Raw genomic sequence first — 19,742 nt, forward strand, 5'->3', positions numbered from 1 at the left:
ACGCTCTTGAATACTTCATTGACAATGATGTGCATAATCTGCTATGAATAAAATTACTACTTAGTTCGAAGGGTACGAACAAAACCAGCCAGTCATGATGACAACAACATCAAGAGAAGACTTGGTAACAGCCAGCCAGCAAAAGAAAATAAAAATCTTCCAGGTGCAAGTCTTAGTCTTTAGACTGGACTTTCATCACACAATACGACTTTTAACAGCTCAGATAGATTACTGACTATTTTTTAAGGTAAGGTTGGGTTTGGACATGGGTCGTCGCTACTCTTTTGAGGCTCGATTACTCAACTTCCTGTTACCAAAGACCGGTAACTGCCTAACTGCTCAAATACTAGTTATGCACGCAAATACCATCAACAACATATATTAGCAAGCTCAGGTAAATCAATGGGATATACACCAACTACTTCTAAAATTTGACTTCGAATAGCCCGATGAGGGTGCTTCCGTTCTCAACTTATTAGTCCTGTTAGTTTTTCTCACAATACTATTTCATACAAATATAAACTTCTAATTTAGTTCGGTAGTCACAGGCTACAATATTCCAAAAAAAGAAAAAAAAGGGGCAAAGGGAGATTAGAATACCAAAAGAGAGCAAGAACAATACAAACTACAAGCATAGATTCCTAGAAGATGGAGACAACCACCATGAACAAAGGCCGCAAATTGGTATAACAAAACGAACGAGTTTCTGTTGAGTTGCAGTGCATTAAAGCAAAGGAAAAACCTTCTGAATCAGACACGGACCGGACTGTACTAAAGATCAATTTCTCACCTCTTTTGGGCACTCAAGAATCCAGTAAAACCAATGAAAACTACAGTCTCCAGGATGGCTCAGGTATCACATAGGTAATGCTCCCAAGTGACATCAAGAGGCTAAACCAATGTTCTTATGGAACGTTCATAACTTGAATGGATTGCAACATATCAGAGACCGCAATGACGAGATCACCTGATTTAATCATTCCCCTGGCCTTGAGCAAAGCAAAAGTTTTGTTAAGGTTGCTTTCCATATCATCAGCGAAGCTTAGGCGGAAGGGTATTAGACCCCATTGTAAGTTGAGTCGTCTTCGTACAGAAGTCGTGTTTGTAAATGCAAAGATTGGGCAATCAGGGCGGCAACGTGACAAGAGAGAAGCCATATGTCCATTTTTGGTGTAAACAAAAAGTGCATCCACTTCTAGGTTGTTAGCTGCAAGATCAGAGGAATATCAAACAAATGAAAGAACATGTATAGTTCTAAGAATACCCCCAAAATTCAACTTAAAACACCAGCAGTATATGGAACTAGTAGAGGGCGGGTGACAGGATAAAAGGGATCAGCAAAGATGAGCAAACTCATTAGAAGGAAACATAGAACATAAATAATGTAATACACCTGGAGATTAATAGAGGTCCATACTTATCTAGCTCAAATTTGAATATCAAAGGATTATTCCCAAACAAAGAAGATCCAGAAAACCTTAAAAATCTACTATAATATCAGTAGCATATGACTATGTAATTGGCCCTATATTTTCCAACACCATTAAAACTGTGTTTTGCATTGAACGATAATATTATGAGATCCATATAGCACTGTCACTATAACATGGATTGAATTAAACTACCAAAACAAAACAAGTGTACTGTACAGACCTTTACAAACACTAGCAGAACGAGTATCAATTTAAATTATATATGTGGAAATTCTGAATCACCATATTCCCAAATTAGCTGCATGAACCAAAAAAGATTAAGCAAATCATTTAGATACCTTAACAAGTTGTGATATTTTACCACATAACAGAGTATATGAAACTTATATATGACGGGTGCACACTTTGCAATCTTTGCCAACATGAAAAATTCATCATCTCAAACCTGAAAGTAGCAAGTTTACGGAAGAACATGTGCAATACATATATTCCAAATGCTAAGGATTCAAGAATGAACTAAACAGGAAGCATTTTGGACCAACATTATTCAGACATCTCACTTGACCTTAGATTTTAAGCTTTAGCCATAAACATAATTATGTTGCTGCATAAGTGTATTGCTTAGACATATACATATATATATATACATATGTGTGTGTGTGTGTGTGTGTGTGTGTACATAAGAGATTAAACTAAACAATCCACAAACACATATGGAACTTTGTCTTACCCATCTTGGCTGCAGAGTTGCAGATCTCTTCTGAAATACTGTCCGAATATGAAGATGCTATATCTGGGAGTTCCATAGCTTCATGCCTCTTCTCTTCCCTCCACCACCTCTCAATTCTCAAACTCACACTTCTCAAGACAGTCAATGCCTTGTCTGGAAACTGGCCCATAGCTGACTCACCAGAGAGCATTAAAGCATCAGCTCTTTGCCTGACGGCTTCCGAAACATCAGCCACTTCAGCTCTCGTGGGAGTAGGGTATTCAATCATGGATTCAAGTAACTGAGAAGCAACAATGACAGGCTTATTCAACTGCCTGCACACTTGAACAATCTTTTGCTGAGCCGATGGGACCTGTTCTAATGGAATCTGTGCACCCAGATCTCCCCTTGCAACCATTGCCCCATCTGATGCTAGGATTATCTCCTCCAAGTTCTTCAAGGAGTCAATACTCTCTATCTTTGCAATTACGGAAATATCACTGCATTATCAAAGTTGAATTTATAGATTAACTCTGATCCCGAACTAAACTACTTATCTGAAATTCTAGAAAGGTAGTTTTAAGTTTCAGAAAAGACATCTTTCAGGAGGATATAATTGTAACATCTAAGTTTCCTTTTGGTTTTATTACACTTCTTAGCTGTAAACCCCCAGCGATGGCACTACAGAATTATGACCGAGTTGTATATATCTCAAAAATAATATATTATATTTTAAAAGGAAATAATACATAACATTTTGATGGCGTAGTACATGTGACCGAGTTGAAAAGATGATCATATAAATTTCTCCTAAGAAAGAGATGAAGGCAAATACTATCGAATTAGAGCATCTCCAACTGTCTCTTAAGTCACTCTTCAAATATATTATAAAATATTGGCTCTTAACAACTTAATATGCATTCACCTCCAACAACACTCTTTCTATTCACTCTTTAAATAATATTTTAATATTAAAATATCTTTATTTAATAGAAATACAATACAAAGTGGAGAGAGAAAGTGGGTGGTTGAATTATTTTATAATAAAATATAAGTTAAAAGCAAGTGATTGGCTCTTAAAAGAGAGGAGAGAGATGAGGCTCTTAAGGTTTTAAAGAGCCTCTAAGAGTCTCTTGGAGCTCTAATTTTGACAATACTCTTTATTTTTACACTTAAGAGCTTGTTTAAAGAACTTGTTGGAGATGCTCTTACTTCCCTATCAGATTGTCTTATATCAGTATATTTAAAGTTCCACTACTTGAACCATTGTACGTAACTGGTTCTTGACTACGGATATTAAATACAGTACACTCTTCAATTGACAACTAAAGCAATATAAGAAGTAGACCCAGTACATGGTAACATGGCCAGAAACTCAGGATTACTGTTGGCTAGGCTTTACGCTTTGGGTGCAAAATATGACACGAAAGTAAATGAATTTATATTTTAATATTAATATTTATTTATTCATAAATATACATGTGTTTATCAAATTGTATGTAAATAATGTTAATATATTATAATACATAATGGCAAAAGTCTACATAGAATATAATAATTTAATACATTTAACTATTTAAATTATATTTTTATTTAGTGTGACCAGAAAACACGACATGAAAAATACACGATATAAAGGTACACGTACACAAAAGTACGTGAACGCATTTAGTGGTTCTTGTGTATGGTACTTGTATAGGCGAAAGCACACGACAGGACATGACAAATTACCAGGTCTAATTAGAATTATATGATATGACTCATTCAGGTGAAAGATGCAAAATCACTATTTATGAAAATGTAAACCAAACATGTACTTTAGGGTGAACAGGTAATTATAGGATGATAAAGAATTGAATGACAAAAGAGAACATGTTAAGTTGACATTTAAGAGCAGAATAAATTGTGGGTATCACGTATCGTACTAATATGCTAATAAAACCTACAGTATCTTGTGTTGTAATGTCTGGAGTTCAGGAGAAGACAGGTACTCATAGCATGTGAAGTCAAAAGCACCAAGGAAAAACAGTAAATTTTGCAAAAGGATATAACTGTAGGCCTAATCTAATTTTAGATGCTGATCAATGTATAATAAAAAAAATTGGTAAATTATTTAGATATAGGAGTTTTGTAATTATTTAGTATTTTGACTAGTTAATCTATTCTAGAAAATATATAAGGTAGTAGAAAATTAATAGGCATAGGCTGATATTAAGAGGATTTGTTTCCTTCTCTTAGTTTTTCTTTTTAAATAGTAAATCATCTAGAATTTTACTTATCCTTCAAGATCACCTATTTACCAAGTTTCAGAAATTTTATATAACCAATTGTAATCTTATTTATTTAATATAGTTGACTTATATGTACCCTTTGGTTTACAGCCTTTTAATGATCTGTCTTGCATCATTTATGCTGGTAACTTTAACTTTAATGAAGACATAAATCTCAGGTGGAAACATTGCAATTAAAATTGGAACTTGGAATTAGGCAGGTTCTGACAGGAAATTTTGGGAAAACAGTCGCTTGATATGTACCCTGGATTAGTAGAATGCTATTATGTGCTGTAGAAACTACAATACCAGCGAACTCTACCTTGTCCAAGCATATTATGATTTCTAAAATACTATGTGCAATACGTTGCTAAACATTTCATAGTTGATATCCCCAGGTCCCCAATCACCGACTAAAAAAACTTTCAAAGATGTCACAGATTATAATCAACATAGAAGAAGAGTTGTGAATAGGTCCGATTAAAATAAAATTAAGATCAAGGCTGGGAGAATGAATTAGAAATATTCTGTACCTATCACGCGCTCGTGCTTTGATATAACTCTTAAGATGGTTAATCACTTCAGCAGACTTCACAAAGGATATTGCAATAAAATCAACACCCTCAGCAATCCCAAAGTCAATGTCCAACCAATCCTGAAAAGTGTGAAAAACAACATGAGTGGAAAAATATCAATGTACTACTTGAGGAAAAATCTTATGCTAGAGCTACTATTATTAGGCCACAAACACCATTGAATCATTGATCGTCATTACCAAGGACTGCTTAGCAATGTGAAAAATGTCTTTAATTCCAAAGCTAACTAAGACATATTATGACTATAGAATCCAAAATAAAATTGTGTGGCTCGGTTTAGGAAGGCCTGGATTGAGAAGCGGAAGACACCCAACACTAACATCAGGTAGTTGTGCTGCATGATTTGCTGTACACTTTATTTGAAAGCGTGAAAGTGGTTGTCTATTTCAATTTTCGCATCATAAAAGGATCTGATTAAATGATATAACTGAGATTAAAAACTTGCACGAAGATTCATTACTATACTCAATAAACTGGAAGTTCGCCTGTGCCTGTGTAAATTTAATCCTGAATTCTTTAAGAGTACCCATATTCCAGAAGAAAGAAGTTTGCTGTATCCTGACAATCAAGACAAAAAGTAAAGTCCAGTGTCTATATGCGATAACATTTACATTATAATTCTCCAAGTGATGTTGCATGTATGCGAAGGCATGGCTGTCAGGGTAAATCATTATATAAGCTTGTACAAGACAATACTATGTAGGCATTTGAAGCATTACATTAAGTAATTGTTTTATGTTCACTTGTATTTAGGTATACTTTTACATCTTCACAAGAGAGAACAATTTTAAAAAAGGTAGCCACATTTCTCTGAGACAATATCTAAAAGTTGCACAAGGAAGAGAAAAGTAACCTTGGAGGAAACAGTTGGAAGCATGGCATTGCGCTCTCTTACTAAGCTTCCATCTCTCCAAAAGGTCAGATTAGCTCGAGGTAGAAGCAGGCCAGGATCAGTACATTGGCACTTGACATCCGGTCCAATTTTCTCAACGACCTCAAACCTCACCATTCCACCATCGACTAGAAGTTCGTCTCCTACTTTCACATCTATTAGCACGTTTAAATAATTAATGGTCAGATTTTACGAGCGAAATACGTGATAGGACACACAAAGAAGCGGTATCATTATGATACAAACTACTAACCTTCAGCAAAACCATCATAGTTCACAGTAATGGTGCGCTCTGGGCGAGGTGCATCAAAAGCTCGAACTGTGAAAGTCCAAAGCTCACCATCCTGCATTAGAAATGATAATCGAATACCGTAAATGGAATTGCAGATGCGGAATTCAGTAACATACATTCCATACTAAACTGATCACAAATTACTCATGACAAAGACAACTGTATGGGTTTTAATAGCACAAGAGATTAGCAAAAAACTGTATGGGGTTTTTTAAGATGAAACTTAGAAGTTACAAATCTGGCATTCAGGTTCTCTCAAAGCGAGACAATATTCAATTTGAGGGATATGGTATAAGTAAAAAATTAAGTTTTTTAGCTCTAATATGTTTTAAATGTCTTTGTGCATCCTGCAAATCCGCTTCTTAATGCCCATTTAGACTTTTTGGGAATTAAAAAATAAACTCTAAAAGCCTAAAACATCTTTATCATGAACTAGCTTTAAGCAGTATAAGAACAAACTTATGCTAGTTTTCACATAGATAAAGATACCCTTAATATCAATTACAAAGAAACAATACGTACAGACCTACACTTGGCCCACCTTGTTTTATATTCTTCTCAAAAATATCAAATGCGCAAAATCTCTGAACTTAATAAAAGAATTGTCTCATCAGTTAGGATAAGAGCTAAAGAATTGTAAAAAAAACCCTTTTAGCTTTAGCAGTGTTTTGAAAGCTTATAAACTATTATTTTTTTAATACATAGCTTTTTCACATGTAATTCGATTTGCGAGTAATTTATAACCATTATATTTTCAAGAATACTAAATTTTAACCTGTGCATCGCACTAGATTCTTTTAATATATTATAATTTTAAAGTAAATAATTTTTTATTTTATTACTTTTTTAATATGTATGTTATTTTTTAATTAATATATAACAAAAGTTGTTTAATATATGACAGATTATTTAGAACTAACAATGTAAAACCTTAATTTAAGTTTGTTGTTGACGGAATTCGAACCTTGGGCCATTAGTAGAGTAGTTTAATTATAGAATATTATTTAGCATAAGATCTAGCGATTAACATCTATTTAATAATATATTTAACGGTCATTATTCTTTTCATTGTTAAACCAAACCACAAACAATTTATACCCATGTTTGCTTGCTTAGTATATTTTAGTAGAGATTCAAATCGTAGGCCTTTGGTAAAGTAGTTTAAATATAGAATATTCCTTAACATAATATCTAGCAATTCACATTTATTTAATGAATTTTTAACGGCCCTTATGGTTGAATCATGTTGAACCAAACCACAGACAATTATATACCTATGCTTGCTTATTATAATTTAAAATAGAAGCCCAATTAATTATAAGCTTCTAAACCTGTCCTGCATCACTAAGTACCAGTGTTCCTAAATCTCCTTAACATAGGTGGGCGCCTAAGCTCAAAGGGTTTTTCGCCCCAAAAATATGAAGCAAAGAACTTGTTACTCCTAATAAGACGGAGTATCATTTTGGTAAACTTTATAGCACCTACTCAATCTATAGCCTCTTTCCCACTTAACAAATTTCCGCACAACAATTTAGCAAAGTTTGCCAAACATGAAATCAGCCTCGAGCCTTAGTAAACTGACAACAAGATTTGTGGAACTAAGTAAGGCATCTTTATTTAAATCTTAATTCTTAAGTAGTCTATCAGTAGTGCAAACCGGCTTGCCCCATTTAATTCGGGCAGCAAGATATTAGACCTTCGAAACTATATAGGCATGGAGTTCCCTTTTGACTGTCCTAACTCCCAAATCCTAACATCAAGCTAGTGACTTTATAACCTTTATTCCCTCATGATTCCCCTAATGTCTAGCACTTGCAGTCTTGCACTCTTTTGAACTGAATAACTACATAACCTTTCGTAGCACAATAACAGATAACAGCTATGCACAGACAACCATATAACAATCAAATTCTTAACAAGTAACACTTAGCAAATTCGATAACCAAACACCAATACACGAACCACCAAATCCAAATTCCGCAATCATAATAACACCACACCTTCAAATCATTAGACAAAACAAACACCAATTAATATCCAAAAAGATGAAAACAAACACTCTATCTGTAAGTGATAGAGTTTTGTAGTCTCCAGAGAGTTCCCTAACCTCTCAAACGTTAAAAATTGCAAGTGATTAGGGTTTCCATTTCAAGTTATCAATCATATGTGTTTCAAATTTAGGTTAATATAACTCTATATGTAAACACAAAATACAAAACACAAACATATATCACCACACAAACACAACAAAAATTTAGGGTTTAATATCATGACCACACAAACACAACAAAAAAATAGGGTTTAAATTCTTACATGCGTAATCACAAACGATTCATTCTTAATCACAACCACCCTCTTCAAGTTCTCACCTGGTACCTTGACTAAGATGAAGATGTTCAAACTCTGAAAAGAAGGAAGATTTCTGAAGAATCAAAGACAACCTCTGACAAGACTCAAGTTTTTCAGAGTGAAGAACTGCAAGCTACAACAGAAAGAGCAAGTTCTGATAAATTCATCAAGACATCAACCTCTGAAAGTGCTCAAGTTGCTTTATTCAAGATGGAAGTAGCTGATAAAAAGAAACTTTTGTGGAAAAATGTCAAACCATCAGATCCAAAAAAAATCCAATTGTTATCTGATTTCATAACTGTTGAATTGAAAGACAGAGAAGCAAGAGACAGGGCTGGGCTAGGTTCTGATGAAGCTAAGATCAAAACAGGAGTTGAAGTTCTTACAAGAGATCCATTTCTATTAACTGACCAACTTCTTGAAGATGTTACACAGAAACACCAGGTGGGAATATGAAGCGGGTGGTTGTGACTAAGAATGCGCCGTTTGTGATTACACATGTAAGATTTTAAACTCCCCTAATTTTTTTGTTATGTTTGTGATATATGATTTGTATTTGTGTTTCGTATTCCGTGTTTACATATAGAGTCAATATTAACCTAAATTTGAAAATAACACAGATGATTGATAAATTGAAATGAAAACCTTAAATCACTTACAATTTTTAACGTTTGGAGGAATCTGCCTTGAGCCTTAGTAAACTGACAACAGGACTTGTGGAACTAAGTAGGGCATCTGCATTTAAATCTTACATAGTCTATCACTGGTGCAATCTGGATTTGCCCCTTTTTAATTAGCTTAGCAAGATATAAGACCTTCGACAGTCAGCGAACAACCATTCTTCTATAAAGCTACGTGACTTTGTAACCATTAGATCCCCGATGATTCCCCTAATGTCTAGCACTAACACTCGTCAAGCTGAATAACTACATAATCTTTCGTAGCACAATAACAAATAACGGCAATGCAAAAACAACCATGAAACATTTAATTCTCGACAAACAACACTTAGCAAAGATCATAACCCAACGCCATTACACAAACCACCTAATCCAAATTCCACAATCATCAAAAGTTCACATCTTCAAACAATTCATAGAAACCAAACACCAATTCATATCGAAAAATCACAATTATCCAACAAGATGAAAACACAAACAAATACCTCAGCTTTAGCAGAAGGAGCCCCGCCAAGATCACCCATATGAATCTCGCTCCCTTCCGTATCCATCATAATCGCAACGGCATACCCTTTATCCTCATTCAACTTCCTAACTCGTTCAATAACCCTCTTATGCCAATCTCTAGTACCATGACACATATTAATTCTAGCTACATTCATTCCTCCCACAGCCAAAGCTTCCAATTGTTCAAACCCACAAGTAGCAGGGCCAATAGTACAAACCAGCTTAGTTCTTCGAGTACTCCGAAACCCATTTTCCTTGAGCTCAGTTTCAGTCACAGAATCAACTTCAATTGAGCTAGAATCAACAGAAATGACTCCATTGGGAAGATCTGAAGAAGAAGAGGCCTTGAGGGGTTTAAAAAGATGGGGTTTTGGGAAAGATAAGCGAGGATTGAAGGTGAAAATGGGGTTTTTAGAAATGGGGTTTTCTTGAAATGTTGAATTTGAGTGAGAAATGAAGAGATTGAGTGATTGTGTTGCCATGGTTGAAGAGAATTGAGAGAAATGAAAAGGGGTTGTTGTTTTTCTTGTTTTGGATTGTGTGTATATGTGTATGTATAGAGATGGGCGGAGAAGGCAAAGCTGAGAGGGAGTGAGTTGGAGCCTCGAAGTTGTCGTCGGGGAAAATGAGTGGGACGAAGATGAAAACTAAGCAATATTTTGTTGAATTTTTTGCATTTTATATACTCCTCCGTCCCAAAATAAGTGTCGTTTTAATTTTTGACACGTATTTTGAAGTATAAAAAAAGATACTTGTATATATTTTTTTTATAAATTTTTATTTCTAAATAAAAATATAAATGTAAATTTTAATTCAGAAAAAAAAATTTGAAAAAAAATATATACAAATATCTTTTTTTAATATCTTAAAAAACGTGTCAAAAGTCAAAACGACGCTTATTTTGGTACAGAAAGGGAGTACGTGCTAGATTATTTTTTATGCGTTTTTGGGAAAGCTTTTAGTTTTAAATACTTTTGGAAAAATTTTAGTTTTGAAATTAACCCAGTAAACTTTTAGTTAATTTGTAATGAAGAGGTCTGCGATTCAAAAACCAAACCGGATAAACTCTAAATGCCAAAAAAAATCGAATATTTATGTCACATGAGACAAGTTCAGTGAATTACTAATTCAAACTCTCAAAATGAATTGTAAGAAATGAGATCAAAATTGCTACTCCAACAATCTCCTAATCACTACTTATATTACTAATAACTTCATCTTATCAGTTATTTTTAATTAGCATTCTTCTCTTTTTAAAAATCCCTTAAATATTATTTTATGATAAATAAGAGTCATATCATCTTTTTCCTTTTTATTTTAATCAAATAATAAATTATTACAATTAAATTATTAGATAAGGAATGAATATAAAGAGAATTGTTGGAGGCAAATCTTATATCTATTATTTATTATATATATAGTACAACAGAGAGTTTTGATGAGCAATTTAATTCATATAACGATTATGCCCCTATTTAATATATATATAATATTTATTTCATATTTATTATCATAGTTAATATTTGTTAGTTGACTATTAATATATATATATATATATATAATACTTATCGCTCACAATTAATATATATTAATTAACACATCATAATATCTATATAATATTTATTTCGCCATATCATTCATATATTAAAAATTATTAATTATTGTATAATTAATATTTGCATACAATTATACATTAATACGTACGTAAATGCATACATATATACAATATATATATATATATATAAATATATTTGTACATGCATACGTATACATACATACGTACAAATATACATACACACATACACATACATACATAGTTAGATACATACTCGTGTATTCTTATATGTCATCAATTTAACATCGACATCACACATACATACATATTTATTCTCACAATTAATATTTCTTAGTTAACTACTAATCAATATCAATATATTCTTAATGCACACTAGTGAAGGTATGCAATTTTTACATAGAAAAGGGTAGTATAGTAAATAACTAATTAAATAAATAACCAACTCCGGCCCGTTTACTGAAAATAACCAACAAAATAACCAAGTCTGACCCGTTTACTCGCTTTCATTTATTGCAGTCTTATGTGTCTATCAATCAGAGATCCTAATTTCGTGGTATCAACAATTAAAACATGCAAAATCATAGTCAAAGATCAATTACGATCGTATGTATCTATGATCCTAATTTTATGGTATCAACAATTTAAACATTCAAAATTGTAACCAGAAGATCAAGATATGTATATCAATCAGAGATCTTAATTTCATGGTTTTAGCAATTTAAACAAAACAGTAATTAAATAACAATACGGGCTTATGTATATATCAATTAGAGACCCAAAATCCGTGGTATGAACAATTTTAAACAAAATCAAATATCAATACAAGACTCAATTAACATGAAAGTAAATCAATTTTTTCATTATTGTCCTTTTTTATATTTTGATATATAACATGCATATACATTTATAGAAATCTGAAAATTCAAATTTGTGATTGATTAATTGTATTTTGTATATTTAGATTTTAAATTTTCAGTGTGTATATATTTTCTATTTTCTCATTGTTTATTCTTCGGCCGTCTTCCTTCTTCTTCCTATAGCTATTTTATTTATTCATTACTTACATTGTTTAAACTTATATGAGCAAACTGTGAAATTCGATATATGTGTGTTTATAATGTTGATTTATGTTGGGTAATAAATTACACACAGGGGGTGAATGTGTTGTTATGTTTTTATGCTTTTCTTGAAATGTTTTTGGTTTGAACAAAGTAAATCAAATCTTGCAGTGATATGTGTTAACATAAATTAAACATGCAACTATGAATAACACAGAACCTTCAAAACTCATTTAATTTTATATTAAAATTAAGAATGTTTTGCTACAAAATTTCTAGGCTCTTTGTTGATAAAGAACTTAGCTTCTGTCTTTAAAGAAATACAAGATTTTCTTCTTTAAATTGTTCCTTCTAACAAATGACCAGTGTTAACTTTATATCTCAGTTAACTGCTGGTTTACACAACATATAATAAGACATGCTATTAACTTTAGTAAGTTGTCACTAATCATTCTATTTTAGGAAAAGCATATCTTCCATTTATGGCTCAGCATATCTTTGCATAATGTGTTAACTTTGATATTCCTTTATCAGTTAATCTTCACCCTTGATCTTGCACACTCTTCAAGCTGTTTTTTGTAGACTTGTCAATCCAACTGGTTGGATTGTTTGTTGATTGTTAATCTTGGATATTGAGCTGGTCTGAAATTTGTACTTTGAGATTTTACCTCAAGATCTTCAGTTAGGCATATAGATATTTTGACATGTCGATAAGTATATTGACTTATCGAGATCTCTAATACTCCATGGTTGATTTGACTAGTAGAGGTCTCTGAGCTCTCTATAAGAGAGTTTAGCTTATCGAGATCTCTCATCTTCATATCTTCACTTTGACTTATCGATATCTCTGAGTTCTCTAGTGACTTATTGACTTGTTGATAACTCAGAGTTCTCTAGTCAAATTTGACTTGTCGATAACTCATAGTTCTCTAGTGATTTTTGTCTTGTCGATATCTCTGAGTTTTCTAGTGAAATTTGACTTATCGATAACTCAGAGTTCTCTAATGAATGTTGACTTGTCGATAACTCTGAGTTCTCTAGTGAAGAATTGACTTGTCGATATCTCTAATCTTCATGTCTTCAGTTTGACTTGTCGATATCTCTGAGTTCTCTAGTAGCTTTCTTGAGTTCTCTATAAGTCATTCTGGAGTTCTCGAATGATTTCTCTATAGCACTAAATCTGTAACTTGTAGAGATCTTGACTTAGAACATTTTTCCCAAAACAAATTTATTCAACTCCAAGGTTCTTCATAATTCTTCTGAGGCATGATCTTCTTGATCTTCTTCCAGATAGAATTCTTAGGCTTGATACTGTTTAAAGAAAAAGACTCCAGTCTGCTCTTTAACATTTTTACAGACTTTAAATATTATAAATACAAAATGCAAACTAAGGTTACAATACAACTTACTTAGGGTTGTCAATTCGACTTAGTCTTGTTATTGTACAAGCATGTCTTGCACAACAATCTCCCCCAATTTGTGAGAAAATTGCTTAACACAAATTCATGCCTATTAACAAGACTAACCCCAAGTTACAATGGAAAATAAGACTAATATAAAAATTGACACAATTACAGCAATTGTACATTAGATGATTTTGAGTTTGAGTATTTAAAAGCATCAGACAAAGAATGGAATTTTTGATTCTTCTCTAATGAGGTCCTTTAAGTATACAAGAATTTCAAGTTCCTCTATAATTGGAGTCCCTGTTAGAGCTTCTAGCTGCTTGAGTCTGTCTTGCTTTGGATTACCATCTAATATTTTAATTCTGAATTTTGAAAATGAGTCAGCTTTCATATTCAGAAATCTTCCATCTTTGGAAATTCTGCTCATCCCTTTTGCTTTGAGTTCTTCAGATCTTTTGATATACATTTCAATCTTTTCATCATACTTCCTCTTTTTTTCCTCATATTTTGCTTCACCCCTTGCTCTTCTTTCCTCTTTTGCAATCAACCATTCAGCTAGGACTGATCTCCATGCTCTTGTAGCAGTGATCTTGTCTTTCACCAAACTTATCACTTTCTTGATTCTTGTTGGAGATAGAGTGTCCATCAAATTTCTACCAAGAAAAGTGAAGGTCCCATCTTGAAAGTAGATTCTTACTTCCTTTAGAGTGACAACCCAGACTCTAACTATTTCCTCAGCTAGTTGTTGAAAATAGTCTTCATCTGATCTGCACCAGTTTAAGGGTATAAAATCATCCTGCTTGAAACATTTCCAGATGGCCCTTTCAGTAACTTCAACTTTTACAGTAGGCTTAGCTTTCTTAGGTTTTCTCCCAACAGACTTAAAATGAGTTTTCTGTGATGGTTTGACAGAAGGTAAGGTTGAGATTTTCTTCAGAGATGTTTGGCTTGTGGTGATTGGAATTTTTAGAAAAGAGTTAGCAGTTTGTCTGTATAGAAATTCGGACTTAGAGGTTTGAGGTGGTTTGATGTTTGAGATTGTTGACTTTGAAGATTGAGCTAAAGGTTGAGCTAGTTGTGTTTGGATTTTTAGGGTTTGTTGTGGTTCTGAGCCATCATGTCTTTGTTTGCTCATTCTTTCACCTCTCCTCTTACTTTCACCATCCTTCTTCTCATCCTCCTTTCTTTCCCCACCCTTGTTTCCAGCTACCTTACTGGATTGACTTGGATTTGAGCGAGAAGGTTTTTGATCATCTTTCTTGTGCTCATCATCATCCAAATTATCCTTGTTAATTTGAGTTTTAGGCAAGTTGGCTTCAACATTCCTTAGATATCTCCCCAATAGCTTAATCATCTCTTCATCTTTAAAAGACTTATTCTTCTTTACCTTTAAAGCAATTTCTAGAATCATGATTAGCTTCTTGTTGTCCATGACACATTGTTTAGGGATTTGGAAGTGTTTGAAGTGTTTGGTGGTAGGACAAATGTATGCCACTCCCTTGTTTGGTTGTAGGTATGCTTCTGGAAAAACAGTCACTTGAGCATTTTTCAGTTCAGCTAACAATAAAGTGTCTTTATGGATCACAACTCTGACTTTGTTTATCAGAACAATTCAGAAGCCCTCCTTGAGATAAGATAATTGAGGGACACCTGCATACACCTATCTACCCCAGAATCATTTATATTGACCACTATCTTCTTCTCCTGAAAATTGTCTTTAGTCACCAAAATCACCCTTAATGAATTTATTATCCTGTTCAAGGCCTTTTTTGTAGATGAAGAGATTATTGTTGAGAGAAGCCCTTAGAGCCTTGAGCAATTCATCAAATTCCCTGCTCAGACTTGGTCATTCAGCAACCCTAATGAGCCTCTCCATACCAATATCTACTTCTTGAATTAAGCTCTTTTCAGCACCTTGGACATTTTGAGTAGATGATCTCGATCTTGCTAGCCTAGCCTCTATCTCCCCCTTAGTCTTGTTGTCAGGCATGAGAAGGGGAGTAGAAATTTCAGGCCTCACAGCTTCAGGAAGTGCATGCAATGGAATGTTAAGTTTACCCATAATGGCTCCCAAATTAACTGAATTTTGCATTTGTAGGTGCTTGTGGGAGTCCATCAAGGCTTGAATTCTGCCTGTTGACTCTTCACCAGTGTAGTGAGAGCTTGCACTTGAGCTGTGAGTTGATCATTTGAAGCTTGCAAAGTGGAGACTTGACCTTGAAGAGACTGCATCTGAAGATTTGTAGAAGTTGAGCCTGACTGATAAGAGCTTGTAGATGATGAGAATTCAAAAATTTCTTCTACAACCTGTTTGATGCCTTTCATAAGCAAGGCTGAAGGCTCATACTTGCTTTGGTGAAGTTGTTTCAGCTTGACCTTTGTGTCATTTGAATGAGTGATTTGCTGTTGGAGCACTGCATGAAGAGAGATGAAGGATTGTTTGAGATTTTTGACTTCCTTTTCAATGGTAGTAAAATCCATCCTTGACATTTGATCAATAAAATACTTGAACTTGGAGGTGATATTTACTTGAGATGGTATAATCTCATCCATTTTGTCCTTTACCAGTTTCCTTATCTTGTCTTCATGACCAGTTAATTGGACTTCAAGAGCTTTACCAAAAAGGTGAAAAGTCTTGAGCTGAGCTTTGTAAACTTCTGTAACTACATCATATATATCTTGTGGTGTCAAGGCCTTGGCATTGCTTCCCGTAATGGTGATATATTCTTCCCTAAACTTGGCAATACTTGATAGATTTCTAATACAAAGTCTTGAGATAGCCATGCATCCACATTACCATCTTGTTCTGTATCATTGATAATTTTCTCTTTTTGTTTCTCAACTTCTTCATTGTAAGTAAGCATGATAGCTTGATAGTCTTGATTTCTCATATTTGAAGTGAGTAGATGCTGTGAGATGTTTGCTAACCTAGAAAGCTGCTTAACTAAGAGATCATCTACATATGTAGGTTGAGAGTCTGATTCTTGCAGCCATTGTGAGAGGATATGTGGTTGTTGAGGTTGTGAGGTTGAAAGTAGGTGTGAGGGAGTAATAGAACCACTTGTGACTGAAGTCACAGTTTTACTCACATATTGCTCTGTGTTTATGACAGTGTGTTGTCCTCCACTTGTAGTGGGAACCTCCAATAGAATTGGAGGGGATTTGACTGGGTTACTGTCATGCACACCACCCTCAAACCCTTGTGCTTCTTGCAAAGCACTGTCACATGAATGTGATAAACTTGCCTCCCCCATAGCAGGATCATTGGAAATTGTACTCCTAGCATCAACTGCTAATGCAATTTCTGCTAGGGTTTTGAGGGGAGTTGTTCCTACATGAGGAACCTCCAATTGAATTGGAGAGGATTTATATAGCTCCCCCTCAGAATTACTACCCTCAAACCTAAAAGTCTGTGAAGATTGATTTGCACATAAAAGTGCATTTGTGATATCCACGGGGTCTTCAGTAAAAACTGATGATACCCCCATGTTTTTGACGGTGTCATCAAGGTCTACCCCAGCTAGTAGCCTCTCACCATCTGATTGTAGTGTTTGGGTGGTGAGCAAGGTTTCTTGAACCAAGTCACTTGATTTAGCTTGCACTTGAGAATTAGATTCGATTGCTGTAGGTAGAGAAGAAATTTGTGAGATTAAAAGTTGTTGATCAGAAGTGAGTGTCGACAGCTCCCCCTGAATGGATGAATGCCCTCACTGTGTGTGCCATCCTTATTTCTTCTACCATACACTTGGATTTGATCAAGTGCAGGCTGTGCAGACTCTATACATGATGCACTGGGTTGAATGCTCTTTTCAATAGACACACCCCGTTGAGAAGGTGTATCTAGAGTTTGTTTAATCCCCATTTTTACAACTACATCCTTTTGAGAGGACACATAGGTGGTTTGAGTGGTCAGCTCAGATTTCTTACTCTTCTTTGTTCTCTTGACCAAGGGTGACTCATTTGTTGTTTGATCCTCACCACTCTCAGTTAAAACTTTTAAGGTTACCTCATTTCTCTTCTTTTTACTCACCTCATCCTTTTGAGAAAATGAGGTGGTTGGTTTCCTAGTTGCTAATGATTTTGAAGGAACAAGCTCAACATGGGTAGGTTCCTGTGGGTGTGCCTGTGTTTGTGCTTCCACAGGCTCAGGAACCATTATTGCACTAAGTTGACTTGCACAAGTTCTCATGTCTGGCATAGAATAAGGATAAGTCTTAAATCTTTCAATCATGAAAGGTGTTAACTTAAGACTTACTGGAACCTTATTCTTAGTAAGAAGTGATCCAAATAGAATTTTAGATACTTGCTTACAGTTGCCAATTAATGACCTATTTACTCCTTCTAGAATATGTATGTCATTAACTATATAGTTTAAAGCTGACATAATAAATCTAGGTAGAAAAATTTCCTTACATCTTGATTTCAATGGAATTGTTAGCCTGGTGCTCAATTCCTCCAATATGTAGTGTCCTACATTGATCTGTTTGTTGGTGGCCATTGAGTAGACCAGCTTCTGGAAAACACTTGATATGTTGTCAAACCCTGACTTCCTGCAGGTGAATGCCCATATTATTGAGTCAAAAAGAAATGACCATTCCTTTCTTAGATGCTTCTTGTTCATGCTGGCCACATTGATCTTCTCAGAATAATTGATAAAGTCCATGAATTCATACAGCTGATCCTGAGTTGGAGCCTCCACCAACTTGTCAGTAGGAATGCCCAGTGCCAGATTAACATCATTTTCAGAGATCTCCACCTGTTGTCCCTTGATTGTGCAGTTTATTATAATTGTTGCAACTTGGTTCTCATGCACAATTGTCCTTGTCGTAGTTGTGTTCCAAAAGTCCCCTAACACAACCAAATACAACACATGATTGGCAGTAAGAGCACCTACAAAGTAGGTCTCAGACAAGAACTTGACAAAGCATTGGAAAATCTCAGGCGCTTGGTTTGCATCCCGAATTGCAAGGAAGTTGGTCTCTTTGGGGATGAAGGGTACAATATTGTTGGCTGCCATTGATATGAGTATGAAGTTTAGTGGATAAAAGAAATTAGTGAGAAAAGAGTGAAAACGAGAGAGAAATTGGTTTTGGATTAAAAATCTAGGTCACTTGAGATCTCGAAAGTTGTAAGTATGTATATGTATCGAGATGCCTGGGTATTTATAGTAAAATCAAATGACTTATCGAGAATTCAAAAATAGACGTTTGGAATTAGTCTATCGAGAAGTCATTTTAAGAAGTGAAAGACATATCGATAACTCATTTTATTTATTCTTGTAGAGAACTAAAAATAACCTTATCGAGATGTCAAAGAAATACCCAGTTTGTCCAAAATGGACAGAATTTGATTCCAATTTTTATTTGAATAAATTCATAGTAAAATCAGAATGATTTTGCCAAAAGTATTTTACCAAAATAATTTATTGAATTAAATTATTTTAGTTCTGAGTTATTTATAAGTCTAAAAAGATACTTGTAGAGAACTCTGTAAATTAACACTACTAGAGAACTCTACAATGACTTATCGATAAGTCATAATAATGCTTATCAAGAAGTCACTCGAAAAGTCAGTAAATTGACTTATCGAGAACTCACTCGAGAAGTCTTAAAATGACTTGTCGATAAGTCAGTTAGACTTATCGAGAACTCAGTTCTCTATATACTTTTGACCAATTTAAGTCTGCCTTGTTGTAATTTTACATATTAATGATGTAAATTAACAACTAAGCAGTTTAAATTCTAAGTTCAAATTTATTTTATTTTTGAAAAATAAATATGCAGAGATTTCCGAAATATTTATAATTCATATTTCAGTTAATTTCTAATTAAATCAAATTAATTTTGATTTGCTAGAAATTAATCTGCTGCAACACATTAGTTGAGTTATTACCTTAGGATGAAGAATTAGGCATTCCAATTTCACCTACAAGTCTAGTGAAAGTTGCTTCATCCAAAGGTTTAGTAAAAATGTC

General features: G+C 34.1%; 1 protein-coding gene across 1 annotated transcript; it reads right to left on the reverse strand.

Moving 5' to 3' along the window:
• Window positions 1–575: 575 nt before the first annotated feature.
• On the reverse strand, window positions 576–10,377 carry LOC141677228 (pyruvate kinase isozyme A, chloroplastic). Its single transcript, XM_074483056.1, has 6 exons — window positions 9,707–10,377; window positions 6,154–6,244; window positions 5,862–6,055; window positions 4,946–5,067; window positions 2,164–2,642; window positions 576–1,207 (listed from the first exon to the last, which is right to left on the reverse strand). Exons 1-6 carry the CDS (start codon window positions 10,208–10,210, stop codon window positions 906–908), a joined length of 1,692 nt encoding a protein of 563 aa, XP_074339157.1. The 5' UTR covers window positions 10,211–10,377; the 3' UTR covers window positions 576–905.
• Window positions 10,378–19,742: the final 9,365 nt, after the last annotated feature.

This window comes from Apium graveolens, chromosome 8 (assembly GCF_009905375.1).
Source record: "Apium graveolens cultivar Ventura chromosome 8, ASM990537v1, whole genome shotgun sequence".
Lineage (NCBI taxonomy): Eukaryota > Viridiplantae > Streptophyta > Magnoliopsida > Apiales > Apiaceae > Apium > Apium graveolens.